Source organism: Lissotriton helveticus, chromosome 5_1 (genome assembly GCF_964261635.1).
Source record: "Lissotriton helveticus chromosome 5_1, aLisHel1.1, whole genome shotgun sequence".
Lineage (NCBI taxonomy): Eukaryota > Metazoa > Chordata > Amphibia > Caudata > Salamandridae > Lissotriton > Lissotriton helveticus.
In genome coordinates, this window is record NC_136065.1 from 1,425,411,411 (window position 1) to 1,425,437,707 (window position 26,297).

Consider the following 26,297-nt stretch of genomic DNA (forward strand, 5'->3'; position numbering starts at 1 on the left):
CCAATGTGAGTTCACAGTTTTCTTTATGAACGAGGAATTTCTCGTGTAGGACGTAACGCAGGTGATCAAGTCATCCTTCTCCTTGGTGTGGGTTTCCAAGAGCGAGTCTCTGTTGTTGTTAAGGGCTCTTTTCGATGAATTCTTTAGGAGTTGCGTTGGGTACCCCCTATCCAAGAGCTTATGTTGTAGAGTCTTAGCTTCTTGTTTGTAGTCTGATACTGAGGTACAGTTCCTGCGGAGCCGTAGAAATTGCCCGAACGGCAGGTTGTCTCTCAGAGATCTGGTGTGGTGGCTCTTGTACAGGAGCAGGCTATTCCGGTCAGTCTCTTTCTTGAAGAGGGTAGTAGTAATTTCTGTGGGATCCAACCTGATTGTTAGGTCTAGGAAGGGGACCGACTTCTCAGAAATTGTGCCTGTGAACTTAAGAAAGGGGTCTTGTAGGTTAATCCATGTACAAAAGGCCTCACAGCTCGTTCGATCACCTTTCCAGAATATTAGAATGTCGTCAATGTAACGACGCCAAAGGGTAAGGTGTGCCCGGAACGGGTTCTGTTCGGGTGGGTAGATGTGAATCTTTTCGAAAGTTGCCATATAAATACAGGCCAGGCTGGGCGCGAAGGTAGAACCCATAGATGTCCCGCTGACCTGGTGATAGAGATGTGACTCGTATCTGAAAAAGTTCTCTGTGAGAGCTATGTGGGCTAGTTCCATGATGAAAGCGATGGGAGTTGGAGAGGACCAATCTTCCAGTCGTAATGTAGATTCCACGGCTTCCAAGGTGGCTTGTTGAGGGATGTTGGTGTATAATGCCTCCACATCTAAAGTTAGGAGGAGGTCAACATCCTCTCTGCCATCCACTTCATCAATGAGGCGAAGGACATCTCTGGTGTCCTGCAGATATGATGAAATTTGCTTCACCAGGGGCTGCAGGAAGGCATCACAAAATTGGGATAGTGGCTCCAGGAGTGACCCAATCCCGGAGACTATGGGTCTCCCCGGGACCGGGGTAATCCCCTTGTGAATTTTGGGGAGGGTATAGAAATAAGGCGTGATAGGTTCCGTGGTGGTAAGGAAGTCCGCCTCTTTCTTGGTAATCCATTCGTTGGTTTCTCCCTCAATTATCAGGCTCATGATAGTTGTGGTTAACCGTTTGGTAGGATCCTCAGTGAGGGGTCGATAATGCTTGGTATTGGACAGTTGTCGTCTGCATTCACGGTCATAGTCCTCATAATCTTGGATGACTGTTGCTCCCCCCTTGTCTGCCTGTTTAATGACGATGGATTGATCCCGGCCCAGATTTATGGATGCTTGTCTTTCTTTGGACGTAAGGTTGTGGAACTGTTTGACTAATGGTTTTTTCTTCAGGCTAGTCAGGACAGCTCGTTCGAAAGTCAGGATCTCCGGGGGGACCATCCCATCGGTGGGAGTAAAGGTGGACGTTTTTCTCAGTCCAGTGTCATCATTGATGGTTTCAGGTTTGTTGTCAAAAAAGGCACGAAGAGGTACTTTCCTAAATAGTTGTTGGATCTCAATCATCTCCTGGAAGCTGTCTGGGGTAGGGGTCGGGACGAATCCGAGTCCCTTCTCCAAAATGCTGGTCTCCACAGGTGAGAGTACTTTCTTCGAGAGATTGACGATCAGACTCTTCTCCCCCTGGATGTGATGCTCCTGGTTTCCATTGTGGTTGATGGGGTCGGTTGGTCTTGCCACTGTACTCCTTTCTGTCCTCCTCGCTTTCGCCCTCTTCCTCTGCCCCAGCCTCTGCCTTGAAAAGGTGGCGGATTTGGAGGGTAATATTGTGGAGGGCCTTGTGGGAAGAACGGATATTGCCACGGTGGTGTCATATGGGGGGGAGGGGGACCCATGAAGGTAGGACCTGGTTGGTAGCCCTGCTGCCAGGTGGAGCGTTGTTGGAACCGAGTGTTCCTGCCAGGGTGGCCACCACTGGAATCACTACTCGTGGAACCTCGTCTACTCATGTTGTTGTCCGAATTCTCATCTGAGGAATAGCTAGTCTTCTTCCCTTTGAAACCATCCTTAAGGTACGGGTAGACTTTTTCTTTCTCGAATTTGGTAATGTCTTTCTGGAGTTTGGTTGTTTTTTGATTAAGGAGAAAATCATGATGATCTGACATTTCTTGATTTATTTCAGCTAACTTAGTAGTGAAGGCTGTTTTGTTATTCTTACTGATGGCACTTTACATAGTAGCTTCTATGGCTGAAATTTTGTCCTGTAGGGCATCAGCAAGGCGCTTAGCTGTTTGAGAAATCAGGAAAAGTAGGTCTTTGGTGCATTTCCAGGACACCTGGCACCAATCGACTTTAAATAGTTTGTCCTCCAAAAATAGTCTTGGGATGATATTCACAATTAAGCCTTGTGGAGCAATATTGCTTCTTAAGTATTCGGTCATCATCCTACCATGAAGCGTGATTTTAATGAGTTCTTTTTTCATTATCGTTAGGGTGGACCAATCGTCATTAGACGTGCCAGATGTGGCGGCAGTCGGATCGGTCAGCAGAGGTGGAGCAGCTCTTAATGCTTCAGCTATGGCATCCTCATCGAAACTGAGCCCAGGTACATCCTCCATTGTGGTGGAGGAAGATGACACGGGTATTGGAAAAATGCTAGCCAGAGAAACGGAGGCTTTGATTCTGAGATGATCAGAATAATTGTTTGGATTGGGCCAATTGGTGAAAAAGTTTTCCACTCTTGGTAACCTGTGAGTCCCGTGGGGGAAGCCCTGTTAAATTAGCAGTTTTAGATTTTCCTGCTGCTCCTATAACATGAGAGCATGGTCCTAAAGCGTACAATGTAGGTATAGACCACAAATCTGTCACACCTATCTCAGTTCTGAGCACTGAAGCGGACTATGATTGTAATCATTTACATGTAGGAGTAAGGGTAAGATGTGTTAGTATTTCTCTGCATTTTATGTTGGTTTGTAGACCTTGTATACCCTATAAAGCACTCTGATATCCTCACGGGTCAAGTTCGCGCTCTATAAGATACTAAAATTAATAAAAAAATAAAAAGAATCATTTTAGAAGTGTCTGCAGTCCTGTAGAAGTAATGTAAAGTTTATGAGCAAAAGTGTAGAACATTTCCTTTTTTTTAGGGTTTTTCAGATTAGTACACAGAAATACACCAATGTAAGAATTTAGGGTATGTCTTTGTTGTTTTTATCTTTTTCCTCTGAGTTTAGTAGACTTCCTTGGCTGCTTGGGATTGGGTGATGTTCCTTTTATACTTACCAATAGGTCCAGGCTGTTGTTTTTTTTAACTCTCTCATAGATAGATAAAAGTGGTTCTTGGGTGCCTTGCTAATATATGGGGCGTCCCAAGACTAGGAAGTATTTTGAAACTATCCTCTCTGTTGACAGACTGTTTCTGTTCCTTGTCTAGAGACCTTTTGTTCTGTCCACCAATAGATATTTGCTGCTTTACAACCATTGCCAGAGGGGCCTGGACATCAGATTCAGCCTGGGGAGTCAGCACCAGTCCAGCTTGAAGCCAAAGTGAAGATAACCAGCACAGGCATTGCTGGTAACTAGGACCTCAGTGAAGGCGGAAGCCCTTTGATCAAATGTGTACCCCTGCCACTGTCTTGAGCGAAAGACGGGGTCACAAATCAGAAAGGAGAAATCGTCGATCATGCCCAGCTGAGTCACAGACCGACCAGAATGGCGAGGAAGCTTTGCTTGATGTGCCCACTTTTGAAACAAGGGTTGCTTCAGAGATCCTAGCATCAGGCCTCTGAATCCTGGTCCTAAAGTGAATACAAGTTTGCTCCTTTGTTTGTTGGTCAAGAGGTGCCTGAGCACACTGGATGCAATGTTTGGCCCCAACGAATGAGCAGTGCGCCAGCAGAGCAATACAGGAGTTAGGGAAGGACTTGAGATTAGGGTACAGGTGCTGCGTCTCTGGTGCCTGTTAGATTGAAGTGAAGAAAACTGGTGCACTGCCTGAGACACTGGACAGGATCGCTAAGAGCATTTGCCTGGTGGGTGACTGCCCTATCCTGAAAGAAGAGACTTTTCCCTTGAAACTGGGCTTTGATTTTTGAGTTACGAGTTGTGCAGCTCCACCGTGGAAACAACAAGAGCCTGCTTCTGAGGCTCAAACAGACACAGGGAGAAGGTTGTACAGCAACTTCAATTTCCCCAAGGACGACTTCTTTTTCTTGTCAATAATGTACCCCTTTAGTCGTCACATTTTTGAGGAGGAGCAGCCCTTTGTTCTAATTCCTATGGCCCTGTGTGGTCCTCCTGGTCCCAGATATGATTGATGTTCTAGCCCTCATAAAAGGAAAATGTAAAAGTCAATTGGAAAATGTTTTTATTAGATATGTGTTGTTGGCTATTCTGAAATTTAAAATGAATAGTCACTGAAATGTATAGGAGCCCTGATAATGTTTACTAGATGATTTTAGGATTTGATTTTGCTTAGGACTAGGAAAAATGATAATTCTGTTTGTGATAGTGGTCATTACTTTCTCCTGATATCGGAATGTTAATTATGATCTGATGCTCCGTTCTCTTTGTATTCCTGTTTATACCCGCTTAATGAAATGTTTAGAATGGAAAATGCCCACCTAGCAATGAATTAGGATATTGATAAATTTATGAAAAATTAACATGCAAATATTTTCTATGTTCCTACTGGATCATAGGAATGTCTTCAGCTAATGCTAAAACGGTTGTCTGTTGTAAATTGGCAGCAATGGGTTAGCATTAGAAGAAGCCATCCTGTATTTAGAAGTTACATATCCGCTTTGTGAAAGCCATTTTGTATTTCTGGCAGTCATTTTGTTTTCCATGTGCTCGCCATGTGCTCTGTCCTAACTTTGTTAACTGCTCTTGTAGTGGTGCCGAGAGACAAACTATGTTTAGCATCTTCCACCTTCGCACATGCCCAGAAGGGCCTAGCTAGTAGAATGCACGTGCTTCTCTAGTATAACTGTCAGGCTATTTTTGCTGCTGCATGGAGAAGTAACTCTCCTCCCACTTTGTTGAGCAAGCAGATCTTGTATGCCCATCTTAGTCATTTTTGGATGCTTACATGAGCCAGGACTGCCCCTGGGTCTTATGCTGAGTATGTAACCCTAAGCATATATAAGGCCTCTGTTTTCTACACTCCTCAGACTGCCTCATTCAGTTGCTAAGGCTTCTGTGTGACGTAGTCTCACTCATTTGAGGTTAATAAAGAGGGCCTTTTATATTTCAGCTTCTGTGCAAATTTCTTCTTTGTTGGTTTAAAAGGACCAAGTATCAGTGGGACCCCTGAGAAAGTTTCTTTGTTCTACAACCTGGGCAGGATAGTATGGGACCACGACGCACACACAGGGACCCTTAGATGGAAACCACCCCACCCCCCAGTACCAACATGGAAACTTCCCCAAGAATGCCTCACAGATCAGGCATTCCACAACATTCAAGGGGAATATATCCAGGAACACTTTCTGCGAAATGCTGGCACGGCTTCCTCCAGATTAATAGAGTGGGACGCATTCAAGGTCCGCGCCAGGGGACACTGTATCCAACAGGTGGTGGGGTGCTGAGAACACTAGAAAATGCATTACACAGAGCAGAGACAAAATTGGCAGAACTGTCCAAAAACGTAGATCAGGGGAAAGCTACGCTAGAGCAACTTTCAGCAGCTAAACTCTCACACGCAGAGACGATGCGAGACCTACGCAAATACAACTTCCGAGTGTATGCAACTAGGACACACCGGGAGGGTAACAGAACGGGAGCACTATTGGCCTGGTTAACCAAACAAGACACAGCGACACACCCCATTACAGAACTCACAGACAGGGATGGGCATCTCAAACACTCCCAAATCGACATATTACACATATTCCATGACTATTACACAGAAATATATAGAGCCCCAGCGACAGACGCCGCGAGAGCTAGCGCAGTTTATGAGCCCCTCACCCATGCCTGAAATCTACCCCGCGGACAGGAAAGAGTTATATGGGAAGATTACGCCCTCAGACGTAAAGTATGCGATCGGGTCATTGGCACGGAAGAAGGCGCCGGTAATGAATGGCCTCCCACTCGAGTATTATAGCATGTTTGCGGCCCAAGTGGTGCCCAGGCTCGTAACTATGTACGAGGATGAATGGACCAGAGGTGTGCTACTGGAGTTACTTCTCGAATTGATACTGGTGACATTCCCGAAACCCCACAGGGACCCCACACTCCCAGCCTCTTACAGACCGATAACACTTTTAAATGCAGACTGCAAGATCTTAGGGAAATTACTGGCCGACCGCTACAGCCAAATCCTCCCAACCCGGATACATCCTGATCAGTGTGGCTTTGTACCACGACGTAACACCTCACATAATTTACGTCGGCTGTTTCATATTCAGGACAGAGCCAACGACCGATTCCCACGAGCGGCATGCTTGATCTTAGATCTAGAGAAAGCGTTCGACACCCTAACGTGGACCCACCTGTTCGCAGTTCTCCGGAAAATAAATATCAGCCCCATATTACTGGCGTACACGCAGCTCCTGTACAGGGGCCTTGCCTCCAGGGTAAGAGTCGGCAAACCTATATCAGCCCCATTCCTGGTGGAGCGGGGAACTAGGCAGGGGTGCCCCCTTTCCCTCCTCCTCCTCTTTGCTCTAGCGGTGGAGCGGGGAACTAGGCAGGGGTGCCCCCTTTCCCCCCTCCTCTTTGCTCTAGCGGTGGAGCCCTTGGCCATAAGAATGAGATGGGAGGGGGAGGCGTGGGGAATCCCAGTAGTGTAAACTCAATGGTTGTGTGTTGCACACTGTGTTTGCTCCTAGTTTTTGATTGATAATTAATCCTTTGTGTATTGTTTGGGTGCTGGTGGGTAGCTCCCTCTGACCTAGGGGAGTTGAACTTAAATGCAACGTGGAAGTACTGTTAAAACAGTAACAGTGTGCCCAAACAACACTCCTTTGTGAGACAGGCGTCTTCTGCTCGTTTTTCCAATGTATCTCGTAAGTAATTCAAATGATCACATTAAACTCAAATTTCACTTGATGTCTCTTGTTTTTAATCTTGACAAAATTAATTCAATTTCATTGTTGCATAACAATTTTTATGAACTGTCCCGTACATTCTCATGTTATTCTGATAGACACGTCACAGTTTCCAAAGTTGATATGTTCAATTATTCCCTATGAATTTCGGGCCTCTGCCCTTCATCAGGGGAAATGCATTCAATCTACGAAAAAAACAAACCAAATGTATGTATAATATATGGAGGTAGAAATCTCCCATTAAATAATGCATGCTGTTACAAAGCTATCTGTATGTGTAAAAGACTGTCACAACAGACTTCTTGATCAAATTGAATGATATGACCTTGGATCCAACTATGAGCATTACTTTATGTACAATTGATGTATGCGCGCTCTATACATCTATTCCACACAAGAGGGGCATTGAAGCCATTGAATAATTTCTAATCAACCACAACATCAAACAGGAATTAAAGATTTTCCTCTTAGAACTGCTCCAATACACCATATACCATAGTTATTTCACATGGAACAATGACTTTTTCCTACAATTAGCTGGTACATCGATGGGGAATTGTGTGGCTCCAAGCTATGCCAACCTGTTTATGCACCGTCTGGAACTTGACAACATTCTGACCAATGCAAGATGGAATGACAAGATTTTGAGATTTGACGACATTTTCCTGGTGTGGAAAGGACCTCCGGATGAAATCAAGGAGTTTATAACATTCATTAACAATATAGATGACCACATCCAATTTACGTATGCAGTCAGCACAGAAAAAATTCCATTTCTGGACGTTATGGTAACATGCAAGGATAACATGATCAAGACCGATGTATACACCAAAAGCACAGATAGAAACAACTCATTACTTTTCGACAGTTGTCATCCTATGTCATTGAAACGTCACTTGCCATATCTCAACTACTGAGAATTAAAAGAATTTCTTCTGAAACCAGTACATATATGAAGAATGAAACCGAACCACTAGCCAAATTCAGAGGGAGAAAGTATCCTGAAATGGTTCTGAACGACGCTAAGGAGAGAGCAAGAGCAATCAATAGGTCGGAGTTGTTATCAACACGAACAAGGGAAACCATCACTAACAGGCCAGTGTTCGTGTCTAAATTCTCCAACAGAAGTAATCAAATTAAGAAGATCATATTAAAAAATTGGCACATGATTGAAAATGAACCTGACTTCAATGGTATTTTTTCAAAACCATTATTTGCTTACCAGCGATCCAGAAACCTGAAAGATCTGCTTGAAAACGAACCTACTGACAAGAACATCACGTAAGCAGGTACCACCCCATGCTTGGACTGTGGGCACTGTGATAACATTATACGTGGGAACACACTCAACCATCCAACCACCGGCAGGACCATTAAACTTTTCACCAATGCCACTTGTGATACCAAAAATCTAATATAAATGTCCGTGCAAACTTCCATACGTCGGCAAGACCGAGAGAAAGATAAAGGTCCGTATGACGGAACATAAGAGTAGAATCAGGAACAAAGTTATGAAAGCACCTGTAGCCGCACACTTCACTTCGAACAATCACATCATCAGTCAGATAAGATTCATGGTCTTGGAGGTTGTTTCTGTACAATCAGGTACTGACAACAGAAAGAGATTATTACAACGACAGATGTACTGGATCAAGAAACTGGATTCCTGTAGCCCAAAGGTTTTAAATGAACGTATGGAGTATAGTTGCTTCTTATGATTTTGTTTACATTCAGGTTTCATTTGAAATGTTTTGAACTCACAATATATTTCACAATCGTTCTTGCAGTACCCCATGTATATCTGATTTTACACAAAGAGTTATTTTATGTTATTATCTCATAATTTTTGGGGTTTAAATCACCGCACAAATACCACACACATGTTTTTTCGTTCATGTACACTCCTTCAAGATGGCCGCCACGGTCCGCAGTCCGCCGTTTGTCTCGACAGTCCACCGGTTTAATACGCATGTGTCGCGTTGACCGATGGTTACACCATTCTCGGAAGACTCGTCGCGGCTCGTTTACCAGCACAGACTCGCCTATTAGACAACCGGTATGATCTCCTTCGCGAGCAAGGTGAAGCTGGCGTTTCGAGTAGAACCATATCCTGCACATTTTCACGTGATTCTAATAAGGAGTGCAGCGGGCGCCAGATACCTAGGGGTGCGACTATATAATTCCCCGGAAGACCTCTATGAGGGTAACCACCGCAAAGCACTGGCGGGCCTACGATCAGCGGTGGGTTTCTGGAAGACACTACCTCTAGCACCCATCGGATGCGTAGCCATAGCAAAAATTATAATGGTTCCCAGAATGTTATACTACTTCACGAAACTCCCAGTGATCCCACCGCGATCCCTCTTACGGGATTTAGACGCGCTGCTCGCAGCACTGATTTGGGGGGACGGCCGTCATAGAGTAGCACTACGCATGTTATATTTGCCCGCGACTAGAGGAGGTTTGGGGGCTCCGTCCTTCGTGTCATATTTACTAACGGCGCAGCTCCAGTGGTTATCTTACTGGACAGCAGAGAGGCACATAGGGGAAATGATCACTGAGGCGGGCAGGCTACCCCTTCCCGCTATTAGAAGAATGTTGCTGCTGGGCACCAAGCCGATCCGCACACATCCGCTACAGGTTTCAATAGCCCGAAAATGCATGATGCGAGTGCACCGAATGTCGAGGGGACGGCCGCTGTACTCTCCACTGCTTCCCCTGGTGGGACTCCCCCGAAAGGTGGAATATTTTACAGCGAAGGCCTTGCAGGTATGGACCGATCATGATCTGACAGAGGTGGAAGCTCTGTTTCACGAGGGGCAACTGAAGACATATGCCCAGATGGTCGAATGGTATGACCTCCCACAAGGACAATTTCTAATGCATAGACAACTCTTAGGCAGCAGTAGCCAATGCTGGGACCTGCGGGACAGGGAGCCCCCGATACATCCAGTACTACGTTACTGACTAATGCCTCCCTGGACGGATTGCGGCAGACTTGGGAAAAAGACGTGGGTCGGGCATTCCATGATAAAGAGTGGAACCAAGCCTTGGAAATTTCTAAAAAGGTCTCCAGAAATGCACGATTCAAACACATACAGTTTATCATCCTGCATATCTCACGCCAGATAAACTACCTCGCTACTATCCAGATACTCTATTTACATGCCCCGGTGTCAGGCACTAGCGGCAAACTTTAGGCACATGTTTTGGGATTGTCCATCAATACAGCAATATTGGGACACAGTACACCACAAACTTCAAACAACGGTCAGCATCCTAAACATAATCACATGGGAGGCATGCGCTTTAGGGGTCTTCCGGAAAAAGAAGTCAGAGAAATTACAATGGCGATTTGCGTCATTAGCCATCCTTCTGGCAAAAAGAAACAGCCACCAGAGGCAGCTTGGATAGGGGCGGTAAACAAATGGGGGGCAGCAGAGGAGGAGATCTTAAGAGAGGAGGAAGTGAAGGGTACCCGCAAACACCCAATATCTTTGGAATGGGCGCAGTTATTAATTCAATTCAAACAAGAGACGGCAGAAGGGGAGACACCAGAGACAACACAGCCCCCGCCGTGTGTCCCTTCCCAACCTCCCAGATCGCAGATCCCAGTGCCGGCCGAGTGATACCCAGGCAGGAGGACAGAACAGAGTAGATAGACAACACTACCGGGTTTATTGTCTATTCTCATGGCAGCTCCCTCCCCACACCGATTAACCTGCTAATCGCCCCTCAGACCAGTAGCCAACTCACGGATCACTTGTCACAGCCACACCCCCTCGCCCGCCCCTTGTATTTCCCTTCCCCTCCCAATTTGGAAGATATTTCATCCCACAGTTTACAGTTGAGTTTCTGCTGGGCGATTTGGAAGCCGACTTACCCGTAAAGTACCAATGACCAGACACATTGCGGGGATAGCATACACAGATAACGGGGAGGATGCTATACCAATCCTCACCACAATGTAGCTTAAGGGACCAGACAAAGCAGGATGCATCATCACATAATGAGGCAAATTAATAATAGAACTAAGGGCGATATGTTACTGTACTTGGAAGATTAGAACCTAAATGGAATTGTTATGCTGTAGCCATCGTTGATGCTCCACAATTGCAAACATAATGGTTAACCTGTGATATATCGGAAGTCTTACATGGGAATCTGCAATGTAAAACCCTAATAAAAAGATTTAAACAAAAAAAAGGAGGAAACTTTCATTCATACTCTCTGGGAACGCACAGGGATCCAGGGCTATTGGGACAGGGTGGTGCGCCGGATGGAGGAAGCACTGGGGCAACAGATCCACTGTAATATTAAGCTGGGCTTGTTGAACATTTAGGACCCCACTGACTTGAACTCAGGGAACGAACATGGGTCACATTGGGACTGATGATTGCCAAAAGGAATATTACCCTCTTGTGGGAGGACTCAGACCCCATCGAGCATAGCAGGCTGGGCCAAATATATGGATTGGTGTATGGTGACAGAAAAATCCATTTACAAAGCCAGGGGGTGTCCGAACAAATAGACTCAAATATGGGGGCAGCCAAATGTTCACAGGGGAGAGATTTGTGAACCTCCGAGAGCTAGAGAGGATATCACCAGTGGGGCTTGACTCTGTACAATTGCAACTGCTTTACCTGTGTACCATGCTTTATTTTTCAATAAAAAGAGTTACAAAAAAGACTACTCAGGAATGCCTAGGTCGGTCATGTTTACTCAACAAACAAGATCTGATTGGAGAACAGTGCTTAATCCCCCAAAGACTTAAAATCTGGCAGTTCTACAAAGCTGACCCGCAGTAGAATGGAGTGAAGAATTACACGTGCAGCTCTTCCAGACATGGAAGTGCCTGGGGCTTGTGGATGCATGACCATTGATTGCGGGATGTAACACCACTCAAACCTACAACGGAGCCAAGAGCTGTAGCATGCTGCACTGGTTATGGGGGTATCTTGCCTCAAGACTTAAATGGAGAAAGTCCCCCCCCATTGGTAAACATGTGCCAGCGGTGAGAAGAAAATATATTTTGCGGCAAGCTGGTCGAGGAAAGTTTATCAGAGTACTGGATACAAATGTGTCTCGTCTGAGGCCAAAATGAAAGTTTGCGCCTTGACTTGTTTCTACAGCGTCTTCCCAATAAGGACAGAGATGTGCAGGGCTCTTCTTATTGGAGTTAGAAAGGGCACCGCATACCCTGAGTACGCATGCGCACAGGATACTTATTGGAAGTCAGGCGTGCCGGCCATAGTAAACTTACTGATTGTGCATAAATTAAAACTAAGCCTTAATGCCTACACAAACAATGAAAAAACTCCTGGTGGCACCTATCCAGGACAACCATTTGCAATGCAATAGGACTTGCATTTACGCAAGACCTATTGCATTGCAAACGGTAGTCATCACGGACAGCGGGGGAGGGCGGGGGAAGGAACAGACAATGGGAGTGAGGGGGAAGAAGGCACGAACAACGGGAGTGCGGGCGGGGGAAAAGGCACAGACGGCGGGGGAAAAAGGTACAGACAACGGGAGTGCGGGCCGGGGAGGGGGTGAGAAGGCACCGACAACGTGAGTGAGGGGGGGAGTAGAGAAGGCAGTAGGAGAACCTCATTAAAGAAAATAGTGCTCACAGTCTAAATAACACCTACAGTGTAACACTCAAAGTAAAGGGGCCAGTAGCCATGGGAGGATACAAATGACGACATGGCAGTATAAGGAAGGACTAACAAGCCTATAAACGAATCCGAAGGAAGCATTTACGAAGGACTGATGGACACATGCATCAAAGAATGGAATTGCGATTCCTAAATAGCGATTTTTAGGGAATCGCTATTTAGGAATTTCAATTCCTTATGCATGTAGGAATCTCAAACAAATTTGATTCCTACAAATTCCTTAATAGCTACTCGCAAATTGCAACTCCCTATCAAGGAATGCCTTTCCTTCCATTCCTAAGGGCTTAGAGGCCCGTAGGAATGAATGGGAAGTCATTTGTAATTTGTGAGTTCCAAATAGGTACACGCAAATTGCAATGCTATTTGAAGAGTGCTCTGGGGCCAAAAGGCTACCCTGCTGCACCCCCAAAACTGGCATGTGTGCACATGTGACGCACACATATGCCCTAAGGGCATATGTGTATGCCACATGGCCCTTACAAAATGTATTTTGTGTATTTTTTTAAGAAATTACTTACTACCACCAACTTGAAGTTGATGGCAATTTGCAATTGCATGATGAATACGTTTAGGGAATCGCAATTTGCGATCCCTTAACTGTATTCACAATTAAGGAAATCACAAAAAATTGTGATTTCCTTAATTGCGATTGCCTTTAGGCTTGATGCATCGGTAAAATGCTAGCTGCATGTGCCCCAAAGCCAATGAAAAATATAGGTGGGGGAGTGGGCGGGGCTTCCCTCAGGTACTGAACTACAGCAGGTCTTCACCAGAGCAGCGCTTGTGTGCTAACTCTAGGCTCGACCTAAAAAGTGAGATCTCTGCATAGAAATCGAAGATTCATTCCATCAATACATGTGGCAATTGTATTTACAAATGCAGAAGATCTATATGAAATATGAATTTATCTGCAGTCATAAATCTAACCAAAGATTGGAAAACTGCATTTTCCAAGACGAGTGTTGTGGCACTGGGTAGTATAAATGTGGTCACAATAAATGAGCTTTTAAAACATATACCTATAAAGATACAGGTGATGTAGAAAGTGTGGAAAGGTGTTGATAACACCACTATTTTATTTGGTAGTAGAGTAAGGGAATTCTTCCAATAGAAAAAATATTTTCCATATGGTTAAAAAGAAATGGGAAAAATGTACAAATGTACACTTGCATGACCTATGCCTACAGACGTACTGCTTTCACTCTACCCATCATCACAGGCCATTTGGAACTAGTTAAAAAGGTTTAACTGTCCAAGTGTGCAGGTGTATGTTAACACATTGAGCATTCACAATCTTTTCTGTAACTCAGACCCATTACACTGTGCCCTCTTTTATGCTTCCAGAAAATGTTTTTAATATAAAATGTATGACAGCGTGCAAGACTCATACTCAAAGTAAAAATAATAAGTTACAAATGCTATAAACAGATTTAGTGGTTATATAGTAAAGGCTGGAATGCAAACACTTTCGTGAAAAATTCCACATAGGTTTATTTTCAAAACCATTTTCAGTGCCAAAAATAAAGAGAGCAAGAAGCGGCGGCTGCTCTTTCTCCTATAATGTGGCTAGGCTGTGGAATGCCTTTCCCACCCACCACATACGTCAGGAATCCAACCATCTGCCTTTTCGGAAATTACTTAAAACGTGGCTTTTCAAAGTCACTGTTCAGTAAAGGTGTTGTCTTGGTCCGCAAACAGCACTGTGATGCCTTAGGGTAGCTATGTGCTCTATAAATGTTTCTTTCATTTAATTTATTTTAATTTATTCGATATAACGGGCATATTAAATTCAATAAGACTTCTGAAACAAACGTCTGACTCCAAATTCAGAAGTAGTACATGTATACAACAGGACAAAGTTTCTGAAAGAGCACAGATTTCGTTTTTATAATGATGTGTATGGAGAAAGACTGTGCAAAGAATAATAAAATATTTTGTGGATTCCATGCGACATACATCAAGCAGAATTTACAGAAGAATTAAACTGGTATTATTCCATTTTATTTTGAGGGCATATACCATTAATAACTATCCAATAAACCTTGTCTTGGGCTACATGTGAATTACTGACATATTGGATGCATCGGTTAAACTCAATTTATGGTTATGATTAAGTCAATATGAAATTTGCGCCACTTATTTAAATAATGTGATATTTTCAGAGAACCTGGACGCTACACCTTCAAGAAAAAACATCTTTGAAGAAGGGCCAATTGCAGGTCCTTCCAAGAAGCAGTCAAATCAATGCTAAATTGTGAACACAAAAGATAAGGCCGGTACAGTAAATACAGGATGCCAACGGGTAATTTTATTTGCCCATATAATTTTAAAATATAATCTAAAACAATGTACATTTTATGGGAAACCAACATTTATATTACATGTGTGAGAAATCCCTATAATGCAGAATAATACAGTAGAACAATATTGAATATGTTCAAATTTAAGTATACAGAAAATGTATTTAGCAGTGCATGAACAAAGGCCATGAGCTGAATTGTCTTTCAATATATCTATATAAAAAATAATGAGCAATTTACAGGTGTCTTTTTCTAATTGCAGCCGTTAGAGGTATGTATAATATATATATATTTATATATAAAGGTGCTGTACAATATATAAACATTTACAACCAGTACATCCATTTTGTTTCTTCTTGGCATTCCAAGGCCACAATTCGTAGTCAATTTACAGTAAATATAGATACACATTTCTCAGGAGAGGAGGATTCACATCATACCAACATACAGCACATTACATTAAATTAAGTCACACTGAGACAAATAAAACAATGCTCTGAGTATGGAAGAAAACAAACCTTTTTGTTACATCAATAATCTTTGCTTCCCACGAACTGCTGACATGAGCAATGGTTGGAAAATAAGATATTACATTTTACAGCAATAATAGGTGCAGAAAGATAAAAGAACACAGGTTGCTCTCAAATACCTAACTGGAGATATTTTAAAATACATAAACTAATTTCACAGTCAAACTTGAGAGGATTTGTACACATAGTCTATGCAGATACAAAAAGCAAACTGATAGAGCAAGCCCATTAACATTTTATGCATACATGCACTACCATTCATGTTTTAGAAATGATCTCTGATCATATTTCTCCCACTAAATGGATTGGGTACAATGTTTTTCACTCTCTTATTTAACTCAATTCAAGATGAGCCGACTGAGTTTATATCAAACTTTGAAAACATGGTTGTCAAGAGAGTGGGCGCATATTTCATCACAGTTTAATAAAGATCCGATTTCGATAAAAGATCAACGTAATAAGTTACTAAACACACTTTCATAACATTTTGACTGATTTTGCCACTGTTGGTGCTCTTTTTAAAATCACTCGTCATCCATTGCTACAAATTCAACTCTGATCAGCCATAAGAAATTATGGCATATAAATACTCCAGATAATGACACTACCTTCATCTCATTCAAATATTCAATTGCAATTTTGTTTTGGTATCTTTTCTCATCTTAGAGTGGTAAAAAAACAAGAGAATGTAATGCTTTACTTAGTTTCAGCCATTAGTATTTACTCATTTAAAATCTAATTTGAAAAGGTCAAAATATAAATTATGTTTCCATTCCCTAATGCATTATCCTTCCTTCCTAACAAGGCAAATCACAAACATTAAAAAGTAAATTTTTTCCACAATAGGCACTGAAATGTAGCCTGATTTCAGAGACGTTTTTGTGCAGCAATACTATAAGAATAAACTTTGATGTCAAAATAGAAAACAAAAATCATTGCATTTCATCTTCTAAATGTACAATAAAGTTTCATCAACAATTCCTCAGAGTACTTTTTCAGTTCATTACAATGCTATTCACTAGATCTTTAGTAAGTGCAGGGGGAATACTTCTACAGTGTAACTTTGTTTTCAATCAAGTGACCCTGGCTGATAATTGAAAGTTATGAATTACACAGATATCAATGGACAGCATAACATAAGACATATTTAAACCACTCAATGAGAGAGAAATTGTAGTTCATTCTGTTTTAAACAGTGCACTCGAGAATGGTAATTATTTATTGAATATGTAATGCTGTACTCTGGTCAGATATTTAAAAAACAGAGTCAATGATATAGTTTGCATCCATATCTCACTGATAAAGCAATTTACTATGGGTTGTATTGTAAACAGGTGAGGTCGTGGTTGAGGGAGATAATGGAGCTGGGCTCTGGCATCCATTTTACATAATAGGACTTTTTTCGTTTATATGCGAACTAATTATTCTAATTATAACCCAATTACAAACTAAATATGTTGTACCTTTTCACAGTGTCCCTACATCATTAGAAATACAAGATTTGTCACACTACTGGTTACAGGGAAATCCCAGAGACTCATAGGCAAATATATAAATAAAAATATTTTTGGTATGGATAGTTTCAAATGAACATTAAAGTAGTAATCCACTGATGCTGCAAATCCACTAAGGTTGATTTCACACAGGGCCTGACTGTAAAGTAATTGGTATACAGAAGGTTTGATTAAAATTGAAAAGTGTTTATTAAATAGATGTCAATTAAATTAGGTGGCTACTGAACCTCTAGTTATATTAGGATGTTTGTTAGATACTTAGCACTATTTCCATTATGTTTCAGCCTAATTATACATAGCAGGGTATTTCCCCTTTGCACCACCAGTGTAATTTTAAAACCCTACTTAGAATATTTGCCAGACTGAATGCAGTGTGAGGATACTTTTTTTTTACTTTTGCTCAAAACAAAGTCTTATCATAAGGTATGCACACATGCAACATGCCATTGAGCAGACATCCGATTTGAAACAAAATATTGCATGTTCTGTTAAAGAGGAAAACTGCAATTGATGAGGACAAAACAAATCAGGCAAATAGCTTGGCACAATAACACGAAGTGAGAAATTATCACATTGGCAATATATAATTTTGTTCAAGCTCCACAAGAATATCCAAACTACATAGCAGTACAATGTCAAAAAAGAAGCAGAACACCTTCATAAAAGGAAGAGACACACCATGAAGTTGTGGAAGACTGTTCATTTTATGCAACACTAGATGTCCTTCATGTAAGTTGCTTTTGTTTGCAGTCAATTGAAATAGGCACATTCTCTGCCCCCTGTACAGTATGTATTTCTTCTGAAAACTACCTAATCTGAAACAAGCGATGCTTTAGTTGACATCGATTACTAAAGTAATTACAGCTATAGACGTTTTTTTTCAATCACACCCGTTTGTCATTCACAATTGTCTCTGTGATTTTGCTGGCACTTGGAACTTTCCAAGGCCCAGGAGTTATGGGTACTTTCCTCATCCCAGAACTTCCCTCAATCTTTGACAATGCATCATCTTTGGTTTTATCTGTCACCTCAGAGATCTTTTCATTCTTTTGCTCTTTGCTTGAAAGAGCTGGTTCATCAGCTCGTCTCTTTTCCTCCGTGGTCTTTTCTGACCTCTTTCGACTATTTGTTTGTGTTTTGGTTTGATAAGATATTGGATCACCAGAGGAAACTCTCTTTACTTTGTCATCTCCATTTATTTTTTTAGAGGACTCACAGGTCCTATCTGATGACTCAGCTTTTTCTTCAACACCTCTGCCCTTTGTTCCTGGAGATCTTTTCTCATTCTTCCTATGGCTGTTATGCTGTCCAGTATCTGGTCTTGTATTTCCAGCCTTTTCCCTTCTGTCCTTTGGGTGCTGAACATTTTCAGCCTTATCAAGAGTAGATTTTTTACTGTGACCTTTAGTGGGTTTTTCCTTTTCAGTGTATACTTTGTCTCTACTCCCGTCAGTCTTTTGAGGCTTTTTAGGACTGACAGATCTACTTCGGTTTCTTTTCGGATGATCATTAGCAGCAACAGTACCTCTTGTAATGACTTCCAGGTTTGTAATATTTGATTTCCTTGGGCTCACAGATGTGTCTCTAACATCTCTATGTTTTCTTCTTGAATCATTTTTGCTTGGACTGACTACCAGTTCTTGATGCTCCTTGGAGTTTTTGTTGTCCGGCTTTCTTGGACTAACAGACCTGCTTCTTCTTGAAATGTCACCTTTCCCACTTTCCAATGGCTTCTTTTTCTCAGCTGTCCTAGGACTGTTGGACCTGTCTCTCTTGTTGGCTTTCTTCTGGACTGAAGTTGCAAGCTTCATCTCAGGTCTTTCTTTCTCCAGTTGGGGAGAAGATGATGCAGTCTCTTTGTTCCTGTTTTCATCAGGAGCATTGTTGTTTGCTTCATCGTTGTTCTCAGATATGTGAACTTTCCTTACCGCTTCATCCGGTTTTGTTTGATGAGTTACTTCACTTGTGAAATCAGAATGGGTAGGAGAAGAAAACAGTAGCATCTCATCGTATATAACACTTGAAGAAGGATTTAAACTATCCACCTCACCTGAAATAAACCAACAAAAAATCTATTATTCAATATTTCATAAACTATAATCCGACATGAATAAACACTTGTATTCACAGTACAATACCAGGAGTGCTTTAGTCTACTGAGATACGGACAATCTTTTCATCACAATTTGGAAAATTAAGTGCTGGAGGAGGATTGAATGACTATTTTGGCTTGTTTGTAAATTCATGTTTTTTGCCACAAGTTGACTTTTGCTGTGACAATATATGAACCACTAAATCTGAAGACAATTGTGTTTTCCTGTAATCCATGCCCAGATGTGGAATGAGGTAAACGGAAGCCTTCTTTTTAAATTTTTGCTATGAATGTGCATAAGCCCAACTGCATTTGCATCTTTCTAAATAGTTGGTACACATTCTAATTCAATAATACCAATAACTTGTAAATGTGCCAACCATTGTATTATATTTTAGAAAACAAGATAATAAACAATAAGGTTATCTATCCTGGTAAACAAAATCAGGACAGCAAATTTATTATATGACATTGGGTTCTTAGGTGATCAAATGCAAAGTTAGATAAATCTACACTGTGATTTACAGATGTCTGCAGCCGATATCAAGTTGCTGGAAAAGGAGCAAGGGCTAAAATATGCCACCTTCTAATAATTACTGAAGCAGCAACAATTTGGCTCACCTGATGTATTTTTATGAAACTCATCTGAAATCTCAAAAGAACCTCATTGCTGAACTCTGGATTAGTAGAACAAAGACTTGTACGCTGATCAATATAAATGATTCATTAGGTTACTTTCCAGTACCTAGTGTAACACATGGGCCTAAGTACACATTCTCTGTATATTTACTATGTAAGAGTTCTCCGCCTCTTTGGATTTTGACAGACAGTCAGGAGAAACAGGAAGGGTTACAACTATCTCACCCAAATCTATGATCTGTATCTGTGGGACATGTTGCAAAGGCCAAAGGATTTTGCCACTGGATGACAGGATCACGGAGATAGTACTAGGCATTGAACACATGATATTACAAAGAATAAATCATGGCACTGCAGTACTTACAGTAACCAATTAATCTTCAGCTGGTAGACTAGCTTATTTTTTCCATGAAAAATTGATCCTCAAAAATGAAAAGCAATAGGTTTGCAGAGTGTAGATTTACATGATGACAATGATGTGGAACATCAGCTTGTTCTACACCCTAGTTCTTCGATGGCATGACAACCACTTTTAAAAACTCCTTTTATCCTGTCCTGCTCTTAAACCTTAAGATGATGCAGGTAATGCCAACTATGCCTCACAAACCTTTTAAAAATGTATTTTTCTTCTCCACCATATGAACATTTGGAAGACGAATCAACATTAAATTGAGAAACGGGTAAACAGACAGAAGTCGTTTACTGATTCTAATAAAGTTGCCTCCCTACGAGTTAGAAACATGTTCCGCTTTAGATCAAGTTATAGCTAATAATTTTCTAATAAGCTTTCTGTGACTGGAGATGCTCTGCCATGCAAGCAATTAAACTCTTGCAAATCCTGAGCCACTGGCAGCGTGAAAGTATAGCTTAAGTCACTGTAACGAGCATTATACAACATTTTGGTATAAGTTGCACCTAAGCCGGGGTTCAAACGAAAAAAACTCAGTTTCATTAGACAATCCAATAACTTCTGAGTGCATGGCAGCAATTTACATAACTTGAAGCATGCAAACATGCAGATAAGAGCAGGGATTGCCACAATCACCAAAGCTGCACAATTTTCCACAGCATGATGTTAGGACATGAGTACATAGCTACGTAGCACGTGTGTGTGGTGAATGTATATTATATATATATATATATATATATATATATATATATTTTTTTTTTTTTTTTTTGATGTAATGTTATCTTTGTCTACCAAATCAATTACTAATATGGACTGTATATAATTACATTATAACTTTAAGTGCAAGGAATTTAGATTTGCAATTACTGAGGGCGGGTATTGCTAGTCAAGCCACCGTAAAGTGAACATTCAAAAGAAGGCGAAAATGGGTTCATTATGAAAAGATTGTGATAAGGAAAAAAGATAGAGCTCAATCACAAGACATGCAAATTTACCAAGTCTTTAAGGAAAGACCAAGAAAAGCACTGAAAGCCTTAATGCTGATCAGGTTTCACGTAGGAGCAGAGACCGGAAGGAGCCAAACCTGAAGAAGGAAGAGAAAAAGCCTAGGACTACTGTACTATTCACACCAAAATCACAAAGCAGTCACCAAAAGATTGCACCAGAAAATATAATTGGCAAGCAGATCATGAAATGCAAAACTGGAGCTGTGAAATGTTGATTCCCTTTTTAAAAACACATTCAGCTTACCTAGAATATATGTTGTCAAATAATTATCTCGGCACTTACATGCACAACACAATTTACAAACCTTTTAAAACCACCTTGATGTAATAAAGTTTCAGAATGAGTTTTAAACTATTCAAACACATCAAAGGAATATATCCGGGCAAGTACAAGGACGATTCGATAACTAAAGTGATTTGCATAAAAATTCAACCCCTGTCTACCATGTGTGAAATCCAACACTACGTCCATTCTTTTGTCCATGGTCTACGTTGTGAATGCTTTAACGCCTTAACCGCGGCGGTTTTTCCACCGTGTTGCGGGTGTTCTAAAGGGTGGGCGGGGCTGCGTCGGCCGTTGGCGGACGGCAGCACTGGGGAGGGAGTGCTCCCGTTGGCCCTTGGCCGACGGGAGCACGGAAGGGGTTAAGGCAGACATGCCAACCCTCCCGATTCAGGCGTGAGACTACCAATTTGAAGGCTAGTCTCCCGCCTCCCGATTCCTACAAGCAAAAACCCGATTCCTTGGGGGTTTCAGCTGACAGGGCTTGGTATTCTGTAAAGTTCTAATTCTTCCAGCAAAGAGTGTCGATGCAGGGGCTCTCGAAGGGGTGAAAAATCAACAAAGCGTCATTAGCAAGGGAATCGTCTTTTAAAGACCTGCGAAGTACTGGGGGATGGGGGGGGGCCTGTTTCAGCCCTGGCTGCCACAGGGGGGTGGAAGGGGGGGATGCATGCACTGCCAACAACCTGCCAGGCCAGTGTACAACACTTGCATCACCCTCTCTCTGCCTGCCATTATGCTCCATGCTTCTGAAAGGTAAGAAAAAAACGTGCATTTGCGTTTCAAATGTCCGATCCTACAGCAGCACACTTCCAAAGCCCATACATGCCAGTAACCTGATTCAAGGCCCAATTCTCCCGATTTTTTTTTTTATCTCCCACTTTGTTCTCCTGAAATGTTGGCATGTATGGGTTAAGGTGTATGGTGCTGCCGGTTGTTACATTCCAACTGGTGTGCCTTGATTTTTTGTATAGCTTCTATATTGCCCCCAAAGCAAAAAGCTGCATTATTCAGACCCAGAGGTTAAAACAAGGCATGTGCTGATTTTCTTTGCATGGAGTTTAGATGTGTGAATTACAAGTTTATTAGTGAAAACATTAACTAGTTTGAGAACCCCACTTACATCCGAGACACCCACCAACAATCAAAAATACACACTTATTGATGCCCGACTTGGCCTTTTTAGCTAAATTAATGCAATATTTGTGATTGCTAACATCTTCAAAGTTGCAATATTCATATTTTTATCTCTGTGCTCTGAATTAATGAATGGCATTCACTATTTGAAAAGTAAAGCTTCATTTTAGACATAACTTTCAGTCCTCTGGAATGAAACAGATGGTATTTACGCTATTGATGCAGTATCTTCAACAACTGAAGGAATCAGCAGCAGTTTATGTAAATGTTTCAAAGATAAACTTCAGAATTTAACATGTGGAGAATTCTAAAGCATTAAATATGTGTTTCGCAGATTGTGAACTACCACCATGCTAAGAGCTACATTAAATAGCCTAATAGAAAAATGTTGACAATGATTGAAAAAGCACACATAGTACAAGAGTGATGTACAAAATCCATTTTAGGAGCATATTAGAAAAAACCAAAACATCTATTATATTGTAGAGGAACTTAGTCGTAGTAAACGAACTTGTAGGTTTATCAGGGATCTTTCACTCTGCCGCAAAACTTAGCTGTAATACTCAATTAAACCTGGTCTGAGGTTTTTTAGGCAGAATATTTGGGTCCCTTTGAAAGTTAAGGTGTTATGCTACTTCGGTGCTACGAATGAAAACGTATACTCAGTACTTGATTTGAGCAGGTGAATTAAGGTGCTCGGCACCGACATTTAATTGTCAACACGAGCACATATGACAGCTGGCACATGGTGGCACTGTTTGCGTAATTTAGAGATGAGCAGAACAACAGCTGTTATTAATTCAATACACACTAAATACAACTAATACCTGCCATCCTATCCATCCTTATATTTTTGGGGTGCCGCAAACATTCTGAATTGTCACACTTGTAGCAGTATGATGGTTAGTAATTGTGTAGGTACAGTCATTGTCAGCACTGGAAGTGCCATGGGTGGTGCAAGCTGCGGTGGCATCGGGGGCGAGAGTTATTATTATTATTATTATTTTACAAGTTAATCACGGATACTCGTCTTACTTAAATCAGTGCCACTCGTGTGACTTTTTTCAGTTTAGAGGCGTTGGAATCAACCTTAACAACGTCAGTAACAGTGAAGGATATGTACATAAAAGGAAGGCCATACAATATGTAAAGTCAGATTGGAAGTGGTCAACCTTAAAATCAAAGCAATATTCCCAGAACACTAAATCATGTCAGCAGGATGAGTGATTTCTTTGGCTTTTGCCAAACAACATTGAATTTGAAAGCTCTTTGCACAATGGCTAAAATGAATGATTTCCACTAGCACTGATAGCTTTGTGAGAGAGGGTGGCATTGCATTAACAAGGAATCGCTGAGTGATGCCTAGTTGCAGTAGTGGAGAGGTCCCATTCCCTTCAAAGTATTTTAGCTGCATTCTTTCTGTACACTTACTGACCCAATATCCATCCTTCAGACATCTGAACAGCATGCCTTGATGGGGGTACTTTATTGAGTTATGCGCAGCGCAATCCCTTTTGCAAATTTTTCACTGGTCATCGGCAAATTATATATGTACTTGATGGTCGTTATTAGAGGGCTCCCTTACACATATAGACTCATTTCCACTTACCAGTCAATTTTCCGGTTTGACTAATGCCTTTCAAACTGTAAAAAATGTGTTTATACACTTCAGTTCACAGGGAATGCACCATAAAGATTGCGGAAACTCGTCAGGTCTTCTAAAACTTGAGGAAGCCTTTCCTTTTTTTTTTAAGTTCCAGATCACCTACATATACAGTGAGATGATTGCCTGACTGGAAAAAAAAATGTCAACAACAAGGGCCAAAAACAAATTAAATGTGATGCAGCTCCGAGTAATTACCAGTGACTGAGATTAATTCAAACATTCCACCTATCACTTTTTATTGACTTCAGAGCGGCGCCCGAGTGCGAAGGGTATAGCCAGAAGTGAGTCCCCTGCTCACCATGTTATTGGAGCAAAGTTGCATCCGTCTGAAGATGATGATGAAGCTGATTTGTAAAGGGCACATATGCTCTTAGGAGTGTACCAACTATGGTGAAACTGTTCTTGGGTTGCTTGTGTTCCGCTTCAGAGAGAAACTGGACTGGCAGTGCGGGCCAACCTGTTCCTACAGGGGCAAGACCAAGGCTGATCTTCATATAGCTTGATACAATGTGAGGTGGCATGGTGAGCACAAAAACGAATGACTGGTATGCAGCCCAAACGAGTGGCTGAGATTCATTCAAGAATCCCACCCACCATTTTTTTATGTACTTCGGTGTGATGCCGTACGTTCGACAGGTATGCCAAAAATAGGGTCACTGGAAAAAAACTTCACCCAACTGAAGAGCCCTAAGTAGGGTGAAGCCAGTCCGGTTCAGAGGGACCTGGCCTGGCAGTTCGGGCTGGACTGATTATTGTAGCACGACGAAGACTGATTTGCATATAGCTGGGCCTACTAACACGTGGCAGGGTAGGCAAAAAAACAATGGACTGGGATGCACCCCCTGGTAATTAACAGTGGCTGATATTAAATTAAGAATTCCAACCGTTACTTTTTCTCTTACTTCAGTGATTGTACTGATGAGCACAAGAAGGGACACCCAACCACTGCATATTTAAAGCACAGAGGAATATTTACTGTAACCATATCCAATCCATGAAATGCAAATTGCATCATCCAAGATCAATTAATTCTCGTTATTTGGCTTGTAAGGTCCTGTATACATTTCATGTTTCTTCTGACTTGGTCGCTCGCCATTTTGTAAACTGTCCCCATCTTCTGCTTTGTATGGTAGATGTTGAGTTTGTTTTTCTAGGATATCAAATTATACAGAGTTTTTGAACGTGAGTGTACAGACAATCATGTGTAGTGAAAGGACATAGCTACTTCGCAGAGTAACTGAAAACATAAAATTCGCACTCCTTATTCCGGTTTAGGGTGTAAATGTGACTACTTATATATAAAAAATTTAAAAAGCGCACTAATTAAGTTAGATTTAGAAGACAGTGCCTCTGCATGAGCGCCTGTTTTACCTCTATCTGATTTTCGTAAAATATATGTCTCACCTAAAAATATTTGTTTAAATATCGATGGACTATCAAGAGTCAGACATAAGAGCACTTCTACTGTAACGTTTTGCACTATGGTTATTGAAAAGTAACCTTTTGCAGATTAAATCATTCTTTATGAACACAACACAGCGTTTTGCTTTCATGATGCAACTTACAAGCCAACGAAATCCTACAGGTACCCACCACCAAAGCGCAATATAGATGATGTGACTTACTGTGGTCTGGTATTAAGCCTGTTCCAGGTCTCAAAAGAAGAAGAACTTTAGTTCCCCCTGCTTGGATCAGATCAATGGCACGGGTGTGGGTGATACCTTGAGTAGGCTCTCCGTTGATTTCAACAATTTGGTCACCAACCTAAAAGACACCAAAAGAAATAACAGATATTAAGTGTCACCAATGGGTTCAATGCCGTTTCTGTGTACAACAGTAAAAACATAAGGTGCACGACACACGACTGATGCAATGCTGTCATGGCAGAGGCAAGAGTCCACACCATTACTTAATTGTAATAGCCAGCTATGGGCAATGTTCAGGCGCGCAACACCCATTGGATTCAAGGGGCTTCAGCCCCCCTCCCATCGTGTGTGGCAGCCCAGGATGAGACCGCTTC

General features: G+C 41.7%; 1 protein-coding gene across 3 annotated transcripts in view; it reads right to left on the minus strand.

Moving 5' to 3' along the window:
* Positions 1 to 16,868: 16,868 nt before the first annotated feature.
* The window catches only part of MAGI3 (membrane associated guanylate kinase, WW and PDZ domain containing 3), a 1,411,302-nt gene continuing 1,401,873 nt past the window's right edge, over positions 16,869 to 26,297 (minus strand). For 2 of the 3 annotated variants that reach the window (XM_078644434.1, XM_078644433.1), the window contains 2 exons: positions 25,903 to 26,041; positions 16,869 to 19,094 (listed from right to left, as the gene is read on the minus strand). In XM_078644434.1, coding sequence (XP_078500560.1) covers positions 17,929 to 19,094; positions 25,903 to 26,041 — 1,305 coding nt within the window. In that variant the 3' untranslated portion in view covers positions 16,869 to 17,928. Of the gene's footprint in view, positions 19,095 to 21,179; positions 21,269 to 25,902; positions 26,042 to 26,297 lie in introns of all 3 variants that reach the window. The other variant, XM_078644435.1, reaches the window with a different exon arrangement.